Here is a 15,855-nt window from a genome sequence, read left to right on the forward strand (position 1 = left end):
TGTTCCTTTCCCCGCTGTCACAGTGAAGGGACTAAAACGTGGTACAACAAGGTCCAAATACTGTGTGGCTCTCTCAGGGCACTGTATCTCTAGCGTTTGTGGACTGCCTCATGCTATATTACTAATTTGCTAGATGTTCAATACAGGCCTTGATAAAGGTAGTTGTTTTTCTTCAAGAAACTCAATAAGCCAGTTAACACACACATGCACACACACACACACACACACAAATACCCAATTGGGTTTCTTTCCTCCAGTAGTCAAAGTACCACAGTGATTGATGCAGTAGAGCAGCAGACCGAAAAGCACAGTTGAGCGCAGATGTGGACTTTCAATGGTGTGAAATCAAAAGGTCCACTAAACCTCCCTTCTTTTCTCTACGTCTTCTCTATGGACTATTCTCACTATATATGTAGGGGTGATTCTTTTATTTTGGGGTTCTTTCTTACCATCTAAAAATGAAAAATAAATCATCAATACATGCTATACAATACATGCTTTTTCTGTATTCTCTAGAGCTCTACTGATGTCTTATAGCCATATTGACTGACAATCAGTGGAAATTAGTTTAAGGAAATGTGGTTTTAAACTACAAAATGTAGTTAACTATTAAAATGTTAAAATGATACTGATGGTGAAGCTGCAAACTTGTCATTACAATCACCAGGTGTGTTTACTGTCATAACTGTCTTGTGTTGGTAATGACATGTTACGGTAATGACAATTTAACATTTTTCGTTAAACATTCTTTACAGGAATCTTAAACTGTGGAAATAATGATGGTAATATTAGGGACAGTAAAAAAGTTTATATATATGTATATATATATATATATATATATATATATATATATATATATATATATATATATATATGTGTGTGTGTGTATATGAATAACAAAGTTTTCTCATTTGAAGATCACTATGCAATTTTCATGCAAACATATTTTTGTTTGGGGTTTTTCTATACAATAAGTAATTTTAATACTAAAGCACTAATATAAAATACAACCTGAACAAAAGAAAGTAAGCGGACAGTTTCACAATGTTTAAAACAGCATCAAATAATAATTTAGCACAAACATAAGCATGTGTGTTACATTCAATAATCATGTGTCTTAAGTTAAGTCACTAATTTGTCATTAAAACTTGCAAAACATTTGCCTACAGTTTTGTAGCTAAAATCCAGGGGAGGCTAATTCTCAGGGGAAGAATTTTTGTACATTTTGTGCCATAAGGTATACAGTCATGCCCGAAAGTATTCATACCCCTGGCAAAGTTTGACTTAAATTTACTTTTATTTAACCAGAAGTTATATTTTTGCCTTGAAACGACACAGGCATCTCCCAAGAGATAACACGATGATGTACAAGAGGCATCATTGTGGGAAAAAGTATTTCTCAGCTTTTATACACATTTGAACAAAAAGTGGCATGTCCAAAATTATTCATACCCTTTGAAAACTGTCACAGTATATGGGAAAATCCAAAGTTCTATACCATTCCAAACAGTCCAAGCTGTTTTAAAGCATCCTAATTACCCTGATTCATTGGGGACAGCTGTTTTAATCAACTCAACAGGAGAAAAACAGCAGCTCTCTGCAGTTGGTTTGTGGACAGTCATGGCTAAGACAAAGGAGCTCACTAAGGACCTGTGGCTGTGCATTGTGGCCGCTCACAAGTCAGGAAAGGGCTATGAAGCCATATCAAAATGTTTTCAAGTTCCAGTGGCTACAGTGCAAAGTATTATTAAAAAATACAAGAAGTTCTACACTGTGGAAAATCTCAGAAGATGTGGTCGGAAGCCAAAAGTGACACCTGTGCTGGCCAGGAGAATAGTGAGAGAGGTGAAGAAAAATCCAAGGATCACCACCAAGGCCATCCTGGTGAATCTGGACTCTGCTGGTGGCGACATCTCAAGGCAGACAGTTCAACGGACACTGCACACTGCTGGGTTCCACGAATGCAGGCCAAGGAGGACACCACTTCTCCAGAAAAGGCACACAAAAGCCCGCTTGACCTTTGCAAATGCTCATCTGGACAAAGAAGAAGACTTCTGGTGTTCTGTTTTATGGTCAGATGAAACAAAAATTGAATTGTTTGGCCACAATGATGTGTGCACCATTTGGCGTAAAAAAGGAGAAGCCTTCAACCCTAAGAACACCATCCCCACTGTCAAACATGGTGGTGGGAACCTAATGTTTTGGGGGTGTTTTTCAGCCAATGGACCAGGGAACTTGATCGCAGTAAATGGCACCATGAAAAAAGAGCAATACATCAAGATTCTCAACAACAACATCAGGCAGTCTGCAGAGAAACTTGGCCTTGGGAACCGGTGGACATTTCAGCATGACAACGACCCAAAACACACAGCCAAAGTGGTGAAGAAATGGTTAGCAGACAAAAACATTAATGTTTTGCAGTGGCCCAGCCAGATTTTAAAGATTTAAACAGCATTTTAATTGCTTTATTAATGTTTGTTAATTTATTTACTTTTTACTTCCTAGAAAGATCTTTCACTACCCTCTTTTAATTTTTTTTTCAGTTTCTTTTTTCAGTTGATCAAAATTTAGCAAGGGTGTCTTTCACTTCTTGTTTGTGCTCACAGCAGTAGAACAGACAATTGTATGGATAGTCTAAGAAGATATTTGAGAATACCTGATTTACATTGAAAACAAACTAGAAAAAATGCCTTCTAAAAGGGGAAAAAAGCTGCCTGCAGAACAAAGTTTAGAGTAGTGATCTGCCAACTATGTGTCAGGCACATGTCAGTAGTTAATGGAGCTTCAGCTTAAACAGCAGTTTTGTAATGGTTTATATGCTAAAACAGCATGGGCATTTTTTAAAACCATAATTAAACCATCTTGTCACACACCCTCAGTATAACATTTCTGACATCAAACTCAGAATGTGCTTATTTACGATACTTATTGGTTTAGTTTTCGACACTGAAAACTAAAAGAAAATAATTTTGGTGTTGTATTTATTTAATTATCAATAATGTACAATTCAGTCATGATTCAGGCTTCCAGAGGATCAAATGATGATTGTACAGCTTGTTTCCAAAGACAATTAGTAACTGTGTTAAATCTTTATATTGACCAAAATAAGCATGATTATTATTATACATATTTTATTCATGTCAAATTTCATGAGGGCACAGCATCATGTTTTTTCACTTGGAAGAGCATCTAAGAGGGAACTTCTTAAAGATCTTAGATTTCCCTTGAACATAAATTATAAAACTAAAACCTTGTTTAAAATACTGTAAAAACTAAAAGCATTAGATTTAATGGATAAATTGACAGTGACTAAGTTTTTATAGTGAGAGTAGACAGACCCAATGCCAACCACTAATTATTACATCATATTAAAGGAAACATTACTTGGACCTAAACAGAAGTATTTTTTTCCACTTAATAATATATTTTCATTTAATATATTCCTGAACTTTACATGATGTTCTTCAGTCCACAAATCACCCCAAATTGTTCTACAGCTACAAGTTTTGAAATCCCTTTATGGTAAAAAAAAACAAAAAAACAACCATGCCATAATCCATGAAATATTTATTGATTTCCCAAAGAAACACAAACTTATCTTGGTCATTAGGTTTAGTTTCAATTAAAAGTACAGAGGAAATGTTCATGTTGACACACAAATACACATTTACATACATGTGTAGTACATGTCAAAAAACATCCAGGAAAGTTTTAGGGGGGTTAGAAAAGATGGATATTAAATTTCTTCATTTGTGTTTCACTACAGCGTCATTTCATCTGGAAAACAAAACCAAGAAAAAGAAAATGTACATGTCTTGTCCAGAATTTTAATCATGTTACACAGGAAGGAGAACTGGTGTACTGGTGTAGTGTGGTGGTGTGTCTACCCAGCCTGCCCACCATTTATTTATTTTGCATTTTTACACTGCAAATTGTTTACCTTGAAGAGGCTGAGGGCAGTGCTGTAAATGACAGTAAAGAGGAAGAGGAAGATGAAGGATGAAGCAGTGGACCACAAGCTGTTGAAGTCATCCTCCTCTGGAATGTCCTTATCACAGTTTATATACAATCCTGGATCTGGTGCTGGAAGCTCTCCTGAAAAACACACATGCGTATACCGTATATACACACACACACACACACACACACACACACACACAAACACACCAGAAAAATATCCAAAATGCATTATAGTGTTACTCAGAAATTGAAGCTCATGTGTGTGTGAAGCTCTCTCTGAAGCCCTTATTTCACTGAATAATCTTCAATGTATATATATATATATATATATATATATATATATATATATATATATATATATATATATATATAGCAGCTTTGATATGTATGAGCATGCACAGACACACAAGCATATTTGTAAAGATAAGCACGCACAATTATTTTGCCTTACTGGGAACAAACATGAGGGACAATGTAAGATATAAAAGCTTTTATATGATTACATTTAGTACATAAAGTTAAAATGCTACAAAGACGGACATATTAGTAAACATTTCAGCATGACTCAATTAAATCAGTCTGATTCTCATTGTTTTTTGTTGCTGTGACATGTTGAATATACTGATACATTCATAACAATGATTCTCCAGCTATTAATAGCACTGATAACTGCTGTTCTCTGCAGTGTTTCCTTTTACTTATACTTCCCAGGCCAATAACAAAATGCTGGTTCATGAAGTTTCTCCAAATGAAAGATGGACTATGTGATGTCATATGCAATTATGCTCATTTATTGCTTCAAGTGTTGCAAGAAGACAAAGAATGCATTTATACACAAACACTATTTTGGTCGTTTTCAGCTCCAGTGTTTCTATCAAATTTGGCAAAGTGTACTAAAATGCCTTATGTAAGCACACAGAACATGAGAACATACACACCAACAGAAAAAGCATTAGACATAGGAACAAGGCGTAACCAAGATAAGTAACACATACAAACATGCAAAGGCCAAGATATAAAAACAATTGGATTGATTACAAATGCTAAAAAAAGTATAATTTAATCTTTTTTGTCATCTTTTTTTGGACTGATGTTTAAACCATGGCCTGAGAAACAAACATCATACAAACAAAAAGCACACAAGAAGTGAACACAGAGATACAGAACAGGATGTATCAGAGGCATCTCAGACCATTCAGGTGAACTAAAGGAAGAATCTTTTCTACTAGAGCTACCAGAGATTCTTCCTGATCACACAGGTCTGAGAGCACTATCAGCGACGTTCTAACACAGGATGATTAGGACAGTTGACTTTACTCATAGATGTTGTCTTCTGTTCTGGTGTGGCTCCTGCTACCATGTTGGGGTCTTTCACTGCACAAGCAAACTGTGCACTGTTGTACTCCATTCCAGACACAGTTAAGAAGCTGAGGACAACTGCTGTGTTCTTTTCGTTGATGTGAACTGTGCTGTTGCCTTCCATGTACTGATCGTTGTTCCTTTTCCACATGACATACACATCCCCCAGATCAGAGCTGCTGACCTCACACAACAGGGAGACCCTCTCTGTGTCTTTGACATGCTTATCAGGTTTGTACAAGAGAATGGAAGGACGTTTGCCTACATAAGAAAAGATCATTTGTAAATTAGAACATGTAGAATAGAAGATTCCTGAGTTTTTAATTTCAGACGAGTATCACTTTCAGTTTTAACTAATGAGAAGATTGGACTCCAGGACAGCTGGACTTACCTCCTTTCTTCACCTTAATTTTGTCTGAGAATGGTGTTTTTTCCCTTTCAGTAGAGCACTCCACTTCTGACCCCGAAAACCATTCAGACTGATCGAGGGTCAAACTGCTAGTCTTAGTAAAAGGTGGTGTTGTCTGTTTAACATTATCTGTTCCACTGCTTTCACGTCTGCTGCCTCCAACTGTCCATGACACGACTGCTCCATCCACTTCGTTCTTATTATCACCAGTTACGAGACAGGTGATTGTAGCTTTATTATGTACAAAGAGATCCTTCGCTGATGGTGGATTGATCTTTAGAGAGAAGACAGCTACATAAAAAAGAATAGACAATTAATAAATAAACACTTCATGCATTGTAAGATATACTACTATTAAATATATAGCGTTTCCAGGAAAGCATTCGTGGAGTGAACGCTGGGAGACAGATCACAAAAGATGCATCAGAAGCTTCTCAGACCATTCAGGTTTACTTAAGGAAGCATCTTAGTCAGACACAGCTGCCAGTGGTGATTTCTAATCATAGTTCTCAGAGGACTCTTAGCAACATTCTAACACAGGAGAGGTATCACAGTTGTTCTTACTCATAGATGTTGTCTTCTGTTCTGGTGTGGCTCCTGCCACCATGTTGGGGTCTTTCACTACACAAGCAAACTGTGCACTGTTGTAATCCTTTCCAGACACAGTTAAGTAGCTGAGGACAACTGCTGTGTTCTTTTCATTGATGTGAACTGTGCTGCTGCCTTCCATGTACTGACCGTTGTTCATTTTCCACATCACATACACATCCCCCAGATCAGAGCTCCTGACCTCACACAACAGGGAGACCGTCTCTGTGTCTTTGACGTCCTTCTCAGGTTTGTAGAAGACAATAGAAGGTTTGCCTACATGAGAAAAAATTATTTATAAATTAGAGCTGTATTTCAGATAAACTGCATTTTTTTAACATAGTTTTAACTAATGAGAAGATTGGACTTACCTCCTTTCTTCACCTTAATTTTGTCTGAGAATGGTGTTTTCTCCCTTTCAGTGGAGCACTTCACTTCTGTACCTGAAAACCATTCAGACTGATCGAGGGTCAAACTACTAGTTTTAGTAAAAGGTGGTGTTGTCTGTTTAACATGATCTGTTCCACTACTTCTACGTCTGCTGCCTCCAACTGTCCATGACACGATTGCTCCATCCACTTCGTTCTTATTATCACCAGTTACTACACAGGTGATTGTAGCTTTATTACGTACAAAGAGATCCTTTGCAGATGGTGGATTGATCTTCAGAGAAAAGTCATCTACATAAAAAAAGAATAGATAATTAATGAATAAACACTTTATGCGTTTATTTGAACAGGATAAGACTTAATGGATAAACAACTGGATGCTACGTAATGAATGGTATTGCATATTCCATCTCTCACAACAATTCCAGTCGTTATAACCAGAGACTCATTTCACTTCCAGTTGTATATTCATTTGATCAAAATTTTATTAGAATAGAAGGGACCTGAAGGGACCAGGTGTAAACAGGGACTCAAACTACAGGAAGCATCTCAATCAGCCAATCAGCTGCTAGAGTTGCTTCCTGATCTACGTCTGAGAGGATTCTCAACGATGTTCTAAAACATTAGAGGTATCACAGTTGTTCTTACCCATAGATGTTGTCTTCTGTTCTGGTGTGGCTCCTGCCACCGTGTTGGGGTCTTTCACTGCACATGCAAACTGTGCACTGTTGTACTCCTTTCCAGACACAGTTAAGTAGCTGAGGACAACTGCTGTGTTCTTTTCATTGGTGTGAACTGTGCTGCTGCCTTCCATGTACTGACCGTTGTTCATTTTCCACATCACATACACATCCCCCAGATCAGAGCTCCTGACCTCACACAACAGGGAAACAGTCTCAGTGTCTCTAACTTCCTTCTCAGGTTTGTAGAAGACAATAGATGGTTTGCCTACATGAGAAAAGATTATTTGTAAATTAGAACATGTAGAATAGAAGATTCATTTATTTCAGAGGAGCATAACTTTCAGTTTTGACTAATGAGAAGATTTGACTCCAGGGCAGCTGGACTTACCTCCTTTCTTCACCTTAATTTTGTCTGAGAATGGTGTTTTTTCCCTTTCAGTAGAGCACTCCACTTCTGACCCCGAAAACCATTCAGACTGATCGAGGGTCAAACTACTAGTCTTAGTAAAAGGTGATGTTGTCTGTTTAACATTATCTGTTCCACTACTTTCACGTCTTCTGCCTCCAACTGTCCATGACACGACTGCTCCATCCACTTCGTTCTTACTATCACCAGTTACGACACAGGTGATTGTAGCTTTATTATGTACAAAGAGATCCTTCGCTGATGGTGGATTGATCTTTAGAGAGAAGACAGCTACATAAAAAAGAATAGACAATTAATAAATAAACACTTCATGCATTGTAAGATATACTACTATTAAATATATAGCGTTTCCAGGAAAGCATTCGTGGAGTGAACGCTGGGAGACAGAACACAAAAGATGCATCAGAAGCTTCTCAGACCATTCAGGTTTACTTAAGGAAGCATCTTAGTCAGACACAGCTGCCAGTGGTGATTTCTAATCATAGTTCTCAGAGGACTCTTAGCAACATTCTAACACAGGAGAGGTATCACAGTTGTTCTTACTCATAGATGTTGTCTTTTGTTCTGGTGTGGCTCCTGCCACCATGTTGGGGTCTTTCACTGCACAAGCAAACTGTGCACTGTTGTAATCCTTTCCAGACACAGTTAAGTAGCTGAGGACAACTGCTGTGTTCTTTTCATTGATGTGAACTGTGCTGCTGCCTTCCATGTACTGACCGTTGTTCATTTTCCACATGACATACACATCCCCCAGATCAGAGCTCCTGACCTCACACAACAGGGAGACCGTCTCTGTGTCTTTGACGTCCTTCTCAGGTTTGTAGAAGACAATAGAAGGTTTGCCTACATGAGAAAAAATTATTTATAAATTAGAGCTGTATTTCAGATAAACTGCATTTTTTTAAACATAGTTTTAACTAATGAGAAGATTGGACTTACCTCCTTTCTTCACCTTAATTTTGTCTGAGAATGGTGTTTTCTCCCTTTCAGTGGAGCACATCACTTCTGTACCTGAAAACCATTCAGACTGATCGAGGGTCAAACTACTAGTTTTAGTAAAAGGTGGTGTTGTCTGTTTAACATGATCTGTTCCACTATTTCTACGTCTGCTGCCTCCAACTGTCCATGACACGATTGCTCCATCCACTTCGTTCTTATTATCACCAGTTACTACACAGGTGATTGTAGCTTTATTACGTACAAAGAGATCCTTCGCAGATGGTGGATTGATCTTCAGAGAAAAGTCATCTACATAAAAAAAGAATAGATAATTAATGAATAAACACTTTATGCGTTTATTTGCACAGGATAAGACTTAATGGATAAACAACTGGATGCTACGTAATGAATGGTATTGCATATTCCATCTCTCACAACAATTCCAGTCGTTATAACCAGAGACTCATTTCACTTCCAGTTGTATATTCATTTGATCAAAATTTTATTAGAATAGAAGGGACCTGAAGGGACCAGGTGTAAACAGGGACTCAAACTACAGGAAGCATCTCAATCAGCCAATCAGCTGCTAGAGTTGCTTCCTGATCTACGTCTGAGAGGATTCTCAACGATGTTCTAAAACATTAGAGGTATCACAGTTGTTCTTACCCATAGATGTTGTCTTCTGTTCTGGTGTGGCTCCTGCCACCGTGTTGGGGTCTTTCACTGCACAAGCAAACTGTGCACTGTTGTACTCCTTTCCAGACACAGTTAAGTAGCTGAGGACAACTGCTGTGTTCTTTTCATTGATATGAACTGTGCTGCTGCCTTCCATGTACTGACCGTTGTTCATTTTCCACATCACATACACATCCCCCAGATCAGAGCTCCTGACCTCACACAACAGGGAAACAGTCTCAGTGTCTCTAACTTCCTTCTCAGGTTTGTAGAAGACAATAGATGGTTTGCCTACATGAGAAAAGATTATTTGTAAATTAGAACATGTAGAATAGAAGATTCATTTATTTCAGAGGAGCATAACTTTCAGTTTTGACTAATGAGAAGATTTGACTCCAGGGCAGCTGGACTTACCTCCTTTCTTCACCTTAATTTTGTCTGAGAATGGTGTTTTTTCCCTTTCAGTAGAGCACTCCACTTCTGACCCCGAAAACCATTCAGACTGATCGAGGGTCAAACTACTAGTCTTAGTAAAAGGTGATGTTGTCTGTTTAACATTATCTGTTCCACTACTTTCACGTCTTCTGCCTCCAACTGTCCATGACACGACTGCTCCATCCACTTCGTTCTTACTATCACCAGTTACGACACAGGTGATTGTAGCTTTATTACGTACAAAGAGATCCTTCGCTGATGGTGGATTGATCTTTAGAGAGAAGTCAGCTACATAAAAAAGAATAGACAATTAATAAATAAACACTTCATGCATTGTAAGATATACTACTATTAAATATATAGCGTTTCCAGGAAAGCATTCGTGGAGTGAACGCTGGGAGACAGAACACAAAAGATGCATCAGAAGCTTCTCAGACCATTCAGGTTTACTTAAGGAAGCATCTTAGTAAGACACAGCTGCCAGTGGTGATTTCTAATCATAGTTCTCAGAGGACTCTTAGCAACATTCTAACACAGGAGAGGTATCACAGTTGTTCTTACTCATAGATGTTGTCTTCTGTTCTGGTGTGGCTCCTGCTACCATGTTGGGGTCTTTCACTACACAAGCAAACTGTGCACTGTTGTACTCCTTTCCAGACACAGTTAAGTAGCTGAGGACAACTGCTGTGTTCTTTTCATTGATGTGAACTGTGCTGCTGCCTTCCATGTACTGACCGTTGTTCATTTTCCACATCACATACACATCCCCCAGACCAGAGCTCCTGACCTCACACAACAGGGAGACCGTCTCAGTGTCTCTGACTTCCTTCTCAGGTTTGTAGAAGACAATAGATGGTTTGCCTACATAAGAAAAGATTGTCTGTGAATTAGAACATGTAGAATAGAAGATTCATGTATTTCAGAGATACAACACTTTTAGTTTTAATTCCAGGGCAGCTGGACTTACCTCCTTTCTTCACCTTAATTTTGTCTGAGAATGGTGTTTTTTCCCTTTCAGTAGAGCACTTCACTTCTGACCCTGAAAACCATTCAGACTGATCGAGGGTCAAACTGCTAGTCTTAGTAAAAGGTGGTGTTGTCTGTTTAACATTATCTGTTCCACTACTTCCACGTCTTCTGCCTCCAACTGTCCATGACACGATTGATCCACCCACTTCGTTCTTATTATCACCAGTTACGACACAGGTGATTGTAGCTTTATTTTGTTCAAAGAGATCCTTCGCTGATGGTGGATTGATCTTTAGAGAGAAGTCATCTACATAAAAAAAATAGATAATTAACAAATAAACACTTTGCATTGTAAGATATACTACTATTAAATATATAGTGTTTCCAGGAAAGCATTCGTGGAGTGAACACTGGGAGACAGAATACAAACTATGCATCAGAAGCTTCTCAGACCATTCAGGTTTACTTAAGGAAGCATCTTAGTCAGACACAGCTGCTAGTGGTGATTCCTAATGATATGTCTGAGAGGACGATCAGCAACATTCTAACACAGGAGAGGTATCTCAGTTGTTCTTACTCATAGATGTTGTCTTCTGTTCTGGTGTGGCTCCTGATACCATGTTGGGGTCTTTCACTGCACAAGCAAACTGTGCACTGTTGTAATCCTTTCCAGACACAGTTAAGTAGCTGAGGACAACTGCTGTGTTCTTTTCATTGATGTGAACTGTGCTGCTGCCTTCCATGTACTGACCGTTGTTCATTTTCCACATCACATACACATCCCCCAGATCAGAGCTCCTGACCTCACACAACAGGGAGACAGTGTCTGTGTCTTTGACGTCTTTCTCAGGTTTGTAGAAGATAATAGAAGGTTTGCCTACATGAGAAAAAATGATTTGTAAATTAGAGCTGTATTTCAGATAAACAGCACTTTTTTAACAACACAGTTTTAACTAATGAGAAGATTTGACTCCAGGACAGCTGGACTTACCTCCTTTCTTCACCTTAATTTTGTCTGAGAATGGAGTTTTTTCTTTTTCAGTAGAGCACTCCACTTCTGACCCCGAAAACCATTCAGACTGATCAAGGGTCAAACTGCTAGTCTTAGTAAAAGGTGGTGTTGTCTGTTTAACATTGTCTGTTCCACTACTTCTACGTCTGCTGCCTCCAACTGTCCATGACACGATTGCTCCATCCACTTCGTTCTTATTATCACCAGTTACGACACAGGTGATTGTAGCTGTATTACGTACAAAGAGATCCTTCGCTGATGGTGGATTGATCTTTAGAGAGAAGTCATCTATGTTAAAAAATAAAAATAAAGGGAAATACTTCATGCATTGTGATATATATTATATATACAATGGAATTACATAATGCAAAAAAAGGAAAAAAAACATGAACAGAGAGGCTATGTTCACACAGCAGGCAAAAATGTTATCTTTTTCATCAAATATAAACACATATGTGTAATTTGTCCGACAGTGTGAACAGCAAAGGACGCACTGAATCTGAGGAAATGTTCACTTCCAATTTTGGCCACATTGATATATGGTATTGAAATCTGATATATATCTGATATTTGTAAAAGAGACTCTCTCTAAACATCCAAATCGGAATTCATGTAACTTTTACATAAATCCAGATATTCATATCCTCCACCGCACTTTCACAGGACCATTAAGGAAGTGGCTGTTACTGGGGATTTTGGATTTTAATTGTTTAGTTTTGGACGTGTGTGTCATGTGAAGCATTGCTTATTTGCGCATGCATGCAAGTTTAGCCAAATGGACTGTTTATGATGTTTATATATCACATTAAAAAGATACATACATCCCACCTCTCCTGCAACTCACAGGATTCTGCTGCATATTGAGAAAAGCTCCCTGATGCCTGCAAATGATATACAATATCCTGGAAATCAGGACATTGTACGTATATCAGGCTCACTTGTGCACTTTTTCTGAGCAATCTAGTGAGACAGAGCTAGTGAGTAACAGAAGTAGCGAGATTATGATACAGAGAGCATCCTGATTGGTCTCTCCGTGTGTTCAGCGGACCTGTCAGTGTTTCCAGAGGACGGGATTTAAACTCAACCTCTCTCTTGAATCAGTTAATTTAATTAGTTCTGCAGATGTGTGGCAGGGAATAAAAAAACAGGGACTATCTAACAGAGGATAAGTATCACAGTTGGTCTTACTCATAGATGTTGTCTTCTGTTCTGGTGTGGCTCCTGCCACCATGTTGGGGTCTTTTACAGCACAAGTGAACTGTGCACTGTTGTACGCCCTCCCAGACACAGTTAAGTAGCTGAGGACAACTGCTGTGTTCTTTTCGTTGATATAAACTGTGCTGCTGCCTTCCATGTACTGACCGTTGTTCATTTTCCACATCACATACACATCCCCCAGACCAGAGCTCCTGACCTCACACAACAGGGAGACAGTGTCTGTGTCTCTGACGTCCTTCTCAGGTTTGTAGAAGACAATAGAAGGTTTTCCTACATAAGAAAAGATCATTTGTAAATTAGTTTGTTAATTAGAGTTTTTAATTTCAGAGGAGTATCACTTTCAGATTTAACTAAGGAGAAGATTTGACTCCAGGACAGCTGGACTTACCTCCTTTCTTCACCTTAATTTTGTCTGAGAATGGTGTTTTTTCCCTTTCAGTAGAGCACTCCACTTCTGACCCCGAAAACCATTCAGACTGATCAAGGGTCAAACTGCTAGTCTTAGTAAAAGGTGGTGTTGTCTGTTTAACATTATCTGTTCCACTACTTTCACGTCTGCTGCCTCCAACTGTCCATGACACGACTGCTCCATCCACTTCGTTCTTATCATCACCAGTTATGACACAGGTGATTGTAGCTTTACTATGTTCAAAGAGATCCTTCGCTGATGGTGGATTGATCTTCAGAGAGACATTTGATGGAGAGCGCCCTATAAAAAGGTAATGGAAGTTAGTTGAAAATTATGTTTTTAGGTTTAAGGTAAAAAAACACATATTATTCAAAACAAACAAAAGAGACTAGAATAATTAGAAAACCTTTTAGCGCAGTGTAAACTGTATTGTTAAGCTTAACAAGATGCAAAACTAAAAATTGAGCTAAATTTCATAAAACTATCTTATGGTCCAAGTGAATAAAGTATGCTTGGATAAAATTAAACTATTTTAAATGAAAAAGAAAACTACTCAAATGGTAAAAACGTCCTTTGGTGTGACAAATTACATTACTCTTGTACTGTGTCACAATAAGACAAGAGCATAACTGTTGTTTAAAAAGTGTTTAAAAAGTATTTTATATTTTATTATTTGACTACTACATTTTGATGTCATGCAATAATTCCATTAAATATAATATTTTTTGCAGAAGATTTGTGCTATTATAAAGTCTTTTATTATAAAAAGTGTCAACATAAGTACAAATGTGTTTTTGATAATATATGAAAATAATGTCATGTTTTATTTTATTTATTTATTTATTTACTTACTTATTTATTAAGTGCTGACCTCTTAGTGCTGGATGCACCTACCTCGCTTTTGCAGGGTCGTTTTCATAGGTGCACTTGCAGAGATAGCTGGATGTTCCGCCTGGCACGTAAATGGCTTTTCTGCTTCCCAGTCTGAGGCCTTGACTCGCACATGGCTCACAGCTGTGAACTTGCCACCCCGCATCTGCACAGCTGGGTACTGCACCATGTCCCTCACGTCACCTGTCCACTTAAACTTGAGAGACTCGGCGGGAGAGAAACCGCTTGTGATGCAGCCGAGCGTGAGGAAGCCATCTGAGGAAGGGCTGCACGCAGACACTAGGAAGGGGGAGGTTGGTGGACTCTGACCTTCTGTAAAACACATGCACACACACACACACACACACACACACACACACACACACACACACAATACAAAATACTGAATAAACAAAATTGTTAATGTCACATTATATTTGACAATGTCATGAAAGGTTAAACCTTTAAGCATTCTTAGGAAATATGCACACACGTGTAAAGTGGTAGGACAAATACAAGCAAACAAACAAAGTTTCATATTAAATTTAGCACCGTTATTTCAGTCCAAATTGATGAATTTTCGTTTAAAAGTTTAAAAATGACATTGCTAAAAATGTGCACATGCCTAGGAAACATCTACTTTGAAACTGAACCTAACTGTGCAACTGAATCAAATTTACAACCATGTAAAAAAACTATCCTATATCATTTTAAAGGCATTCCATTCAAACTACACTGACGAAATGGGGGTTTGAATTTACACTATTGTGTAAATTCCCGTAGAGTGCATAAAAAAGACCCATCTTTAAAATGACAAATTATCTGCAAATATATGTGGGACTCTTATTATCAATTAATTGACAAAATTGTTTCAGATAAACATTTTAAGAGTAGTTGTGTGTATATTCCCAGTCTGTATTTGCAGAATTATTATATAAGTTATTATTTAAGTGTAAATTTGTCTTATAAAATAACTGTTAAAAGTGAATGGGGTATAGGTACTAAAGAAATGGTGCTGTGAAAACATTATTACATAAATAAAAAATGTCATGGTTCTACAATTGTCATCAACACAAGCCTTGTCCGATACAGCGAATCCAAATATAACATCTCGTCGCTGCTTTCACTTTCTTGACAAAATGTGAATATGTTGTTCTTTACATTGTCTTAAAATGGCATAATAACGTACCAAAAATACCAAAAACCAACAAAATCCCCATTTCCTATTACTCTTTAGGAATGGACACTTCACTTTAAAACCTGACCAAGAAAGGTAAAAAACTATAAAAGAAATTGTCAAAAATTACATTGTAATTAAAATGTAATCATTCTGCACTAAATAAGCTATTTACCATTTTTTTTAAAAATGAACTCATATGGTGATGGAATAATGAAAAAACTTGTCTGTAGAGTTTAAAGTATAACACTTATAAAGCCACTTTCAACTACATTTTTTTTTTTTATAATTGATAATTTAATAACAGATTTAATATTAATCTAAAAATTATGGAGC

At 37.6% G+C, this 15,855-nt stretch overlaps 1 protein-coding gene across 2 annotated transcripts; it reads right to left on the reverse strand.

The window, feature by feature from the left end:
* Positions 1-3,593: 3,593 nt before the first annotated feature.
* On the reverse strand, positions 3,594-14,592 carry LOC140573509 (uncharacterized). 2 transcript variants are annotated; one of them, XM_072692908.1, is made up of 19 exons: positions 14,367-14,592; positions 13,452-13,772; positions 13,034-13,333; positions 11,825-12,133; positions 11,411-11,710; positions 10,832-11,140; positions 10,426-10,725; positions 9,844-10,152; positions 9,421-9,720; positions 8,755-9,063; positions 8,359-8,658; positions 7,777-8,085; positions 7,354-7,653; positions 6,688-6,996; positions 6,293-6,592; positions 5,711-6,019; positions 5,278-5,580; positions 3,941-4,095; positions 3,594-3,777 (listed from the first exon to the last, which is right to left on the reverse strand). In XM_072692908.1, exons 1-19 carry the CDS (start codon positions 14,530-14,532, stop codon positions 3,769-3,771), a joined length of 5,217 nt encoding a protein of 1,738 aa, XP_072549009.1. In that variant the 5' UTR covers positions 14,533-14,592; the 3' UTR covers positions 3,594-3,768. The 2 variants fall into 2 exon arrangements, with proteins under 2 accessions (XP_072549009.1, XP_072549008.1); XM_072692907.1 differs by having other exon boundaries at positions 3,594-4,095.
* Positions 14,593-15,855: the final 1,263 nt, after the last annotated feature.

Source organism: Salminus brasiliensis, chromosome 12, assembly GCF_030463535.1.
Source record: "Salminus brasiliensis chromosome 12, fSalBra1.hap2, whole genome shotgun sequence".
NCBI lineage: Eukaryota > Metazoa > Chordata > Actinopteri > Characiformes > Bryconidae > Salminus > Salminus brasiliensis.

Bases quoted from the DNA above. Each gene is read 5' to 3' on its own strand.
- LOC140573509 (XM_072692907.1), bottom strand. From the start codon at position 14,532: ATGGTGCAGTACCCAGCTGTGCAGATGCGGGGTGGCAAGTTCACAGCT. The intron at 13,773-14,366 runs GTAGGTGCATCC...ACCTTTTTATAG, and splicing joins AACGACCCTGCAAAAGCGAG to GGCGCTCTCCATCAAATGTC. The intron at 11,711-11,824 runs GTAAGTCCAGCT...TTTCTCATGTAG, and splicing joins AATTAAGGTGAAGAAAGGAG to GCAAACCTTCTATTATCTTC.